The sequence below is a fragment of the Salvelinus sp. IW2-2015 genome, unplaced genomic scaffold (assembly GCF_002910315.2).
Source record: "Salvelinus sp. IW2-2015 unplaced genomic scaffold, ASM291031v2 Un_scaffold1306, whole genome shotgun sequence".
NCBI classification, from domain to species: domain Eukaryota; kingdom Metazoa; phylum Chordata; class Actinopteri; order Salmoniformes; family Salmonidae; genus Salvelinus; species Salvelinus sp. IW2-2015.
Window position 1 is genome coordinate 205,568 of NW_019942830.1, and position 3,378 is coordinate 208,945.

At 40.1% G+C, this 3,378-nt stretch overlaps 1 protein-coding gene across 1 annotated transcript in view; it reads left to right on the forward strand.

The window, feature by feature from the left end:
• The window catches only part of cacna2d2b (calcium channel, voltage-dependent, alpha 2/delta subunit 2b), a 140,412-nt gene that overhangs the window by 105,507 nt on the left and 31,527 nt on the right, over positions 1-3,378 (forward strand). Inside the window, exons 7-10 of the mRNA XM_070438945.1 lie at positions 1,310-1,367; positions 1,459-1,509; positions 1,622-1,721; positions 2,223-2,384. Of these exons, the coding sequence (XP_070295046.1) occupies positions 1,310-1,367; positions 1,459-1,509; positions 1,622-1,721; positions 2,223-2,384 (371 nt within the window). The remainder of the gene's footprint in view (positions 1-1,309; positions 1,368-1,458; positions 1,510-1,621; positions 1,722-2,222; positions 2,385-3,378) is intronic.

The following is a 3,378-nucleotide window of genomic DNA, read 5'->3' on the forward strand; positions in this document are numbered from 1 at the left end:
TAAGAGAGAGATGGAGATACAGGATTCCCTTATTTACAGGAATAACAGATATGACCTTATTAACATTAATACAGGATTCCCTTGTTACAGGAATACAGGATGACTGTATTACAGGAATACAGGATGACCTTATTACATTAATACAGGATTCCCTATTACAAGAATACAGGATTCCCCTTAAATTACAGGATATACAGGATGATTCCTTATTACAGGAATACAGGATCCCTTATTACAGGAATACAGGATGAACGCTTATACAGGAATAAGGATGACTTATTACATAATACGGATTCCCTTATTACAGAATACAGGATTCCCTTATTACAGGAATAACGATACCTTATTACAGGAATACAGGATCCTTATTACAGGAATACAGGGATGACCTTATCTCAGGAATACAGGATGTCCTTATTAGTATTTATAGGATTTATTTGGTTCTTTCCTTCACGACAATGCAATATACTGTAAAGCAATAAAAGTTTACTTAATGTGAATGGTTATATGGTTATATGAATGGTTGGAAATATGCTGGGTTGTGAAACTCAACTGAATGTCAGCAAGTCTGCACAATTGAAGTGTTCCATAATAACCCCCTTCTGTCTCATATATCTGTGTCCCAAATGTCCCCCTATTCCCTTTTATTGTGCCTTATTTTTAACCAGGGCACCCTATTCCCTTTATAGTGCACTATTTTTACCAGGGCCCCTAGTACTGCACTACAGTATATAGGGAATAGGGTACCATTTGGGATGCACTCGCTGAGTTTCTAGCTATAAACCTGTTTTTTATCTATCATTTCTGGGCAACAATGATTTGTTTCAATTAAAATGGTCAAAAATAAACTAAAATTGATTTTTGCCAAAGAACAATTTCTCAAGCTAGAATTTTGCTAGGACTGTCTGGGAGGGGTCTGAGTGGGGAGGTGAAAACTAGCTGTTACTGGCAGAGAGGTTTGGAACTCTCTTGGTCTACTAACTAATTTACTGCAAACAGCTCTTACGCGTTTTCATAATTTTCACAATGTCACAGTATTATTTCAACCTCATAGTGTGTAAATACTGTATATATAAAACACAGGAAAGTCAGGTTTTTGCACGGGTCCTTTAAGCATCTACTTCCTCAAAGAGGGCTTACTTGAAGGTTACAAAAACWCAAAGGAAAGTAATACCACAAAACCTATGAAATGTAAATACAATATTAGCTCCATTGTCTTATATATATATCATCGTCTGGCGGCATAATGGTAGGGGCAAATAAAAACTGCAAGTTACAATTCTATATGTTTTTATTGCCTTATCTGTAGCCACACCATGGAGGGCCCCTGATAAGATCGACCTTTATGATGTGAGGAGAAGGCCATGGTATGTGTTACCTATTCTGTTTTCTTTTAATAATTGATTTTGATTATGGTTGAAGAGTTCATTTTGAGAATTCTTCATTCTTTTTCATAAGGTACATCCAAGGGGCCTCATCCCCCAAAGACATGATCATACTCGTTGATGTGTGAGTTCTCTAATTTAAGTTCCAATAACTTAGTACCAAAATGACTGGTTACACTATAAGAGAGTGCAGTGCAGTGCAGTGTGTGCGTCTCATGATACCTGTCCCCCCTCAGGAGTGGCAGTGTGAGCGGCCTCACTTTGAAGCTGATCAAGTCATCAGTGATGGAGATGCTGGACACTCTGTCTGATGACGACTATGTCAACGTGGCCAGGGTGAGTGTGTCTGTGATAGTGTGGTACTTACTGTAGTTACACCTGGGATTGACATTTCATTGGTGACATTTTTGTTGTTGTTGTAGAATTCTATTTCGTACTATTTTCATAGACATCAGCATAAAACATGTTGCACAACCTTAAATAACACAGCAATCACTCTTATGAACGGTTATACATTTGTTCATAACCAATTTCCTCTTTCACGAACAGTCTTTATCTCTTGCTGTCTATCTAGCCTGCCCTCTCACTGTCTTTATCTCTTGCTGTCTATCTAGCCTGCTCTCACTGTCTTTATCTCTTGCTGTCTATCTAGCCTGCTCTCTCACTGTCTTTATCTCTTGCTGTCTATCTAGACTGCTCTCTCACTGTCTTTATCTCTTGCTGTCAATCTCGCCTGCTCTCTCACTGTCTTTATCTCTTGCTGTCAATCTAGCCTGCTCTGTCATTGTTCCTCAATCCCACTTCTGCTCTGTCATTCTCTTTCCTTTCTTGTTTCAGTTTAATGAAAAGGCCGAGGCAGTGGTCCCTTGCTTCAAACACCTGGTCCAGGCCAACGTTCGCAACAAGAAGATCTTCAAAGAGGCTGTAAAGCTCATGCAAGCTAAAGGCACCACAGACTACAAGTCTGGTTTCCACTTTGCCTTCAATCAGCTACTAAACGTAAATGACTTAAAGCTCAACACTCTGAACGACCGCATTCTGTACAAGTGATGGCCAATTCTTTAGGGCTCCTACTATGAAATAGACAAGGACATTTTCCGAAGAAAATGTGTGTGCTTGCTATTTTGTGCTTTGAGCAAGCACATGAAGGACATTTCATTACAGATAACAGGCCAACCAGCAGAACATTTAAGAGTGTCTCTCAATGACTCCGCGATGCATCGTGCCTAAGAACAGCCCATAGTCGTGGTATTTTGGCCATATACCACACTTCAACTGTACATCTGTCAAGGTTGTGCGCTACTGGTGTAGAAGTCAGGTGCAGGAGAGCAGAGAGTTGTGATCAGGCACACACTTTATTAGGCAGAAGCAAACAACCGTAGGACGCAACTGCATCAAACAAACTTCCAGCCAAAAGTGAAAGTGTAAAGCGCGACAAAGTCACAATGAAGCAAAAATGTTTAACAATAATAAACATACTACGGGTGAACACGGTACCCGGGAAAAAAACAGCCTGGCGCGTCACACAAAACACGTAACAAAGAACAATTCCACACAAAGACATGGGGGGAACAGAGGAATATACACTGCTCAAAAAAATAAAGGGAACACTAAAAYAACACATCCTAGATCTGAATGAATGAAATATTCTTATTAAATACTTTTTTCTTTACATAGTTGAATGTGCTGACAACAAAATCACACAAAAATTATCAATGGAAATCAAATTTATCAACCCATGGAGGTCTGGATTTGGAGTCACACTCAAAATTAAAGTGGAAAACCACACTACAGGCTGATCCAACTTTGATGTAATGTCCTTATTAAACAAGTCAAAATGAGGCCTCAGTAGTGTGTGTGGCCTCCCACGTGCCTGTATGACCTCCCTACAACGCCTGGGCATGCTCCTGATGAGGTGGCGGATGGTCTCCTGGGGATCTCCTCCCAGACTGACTAAAGCATCCGCCAACTCCTGGACAGTCTGTGGTGCAAC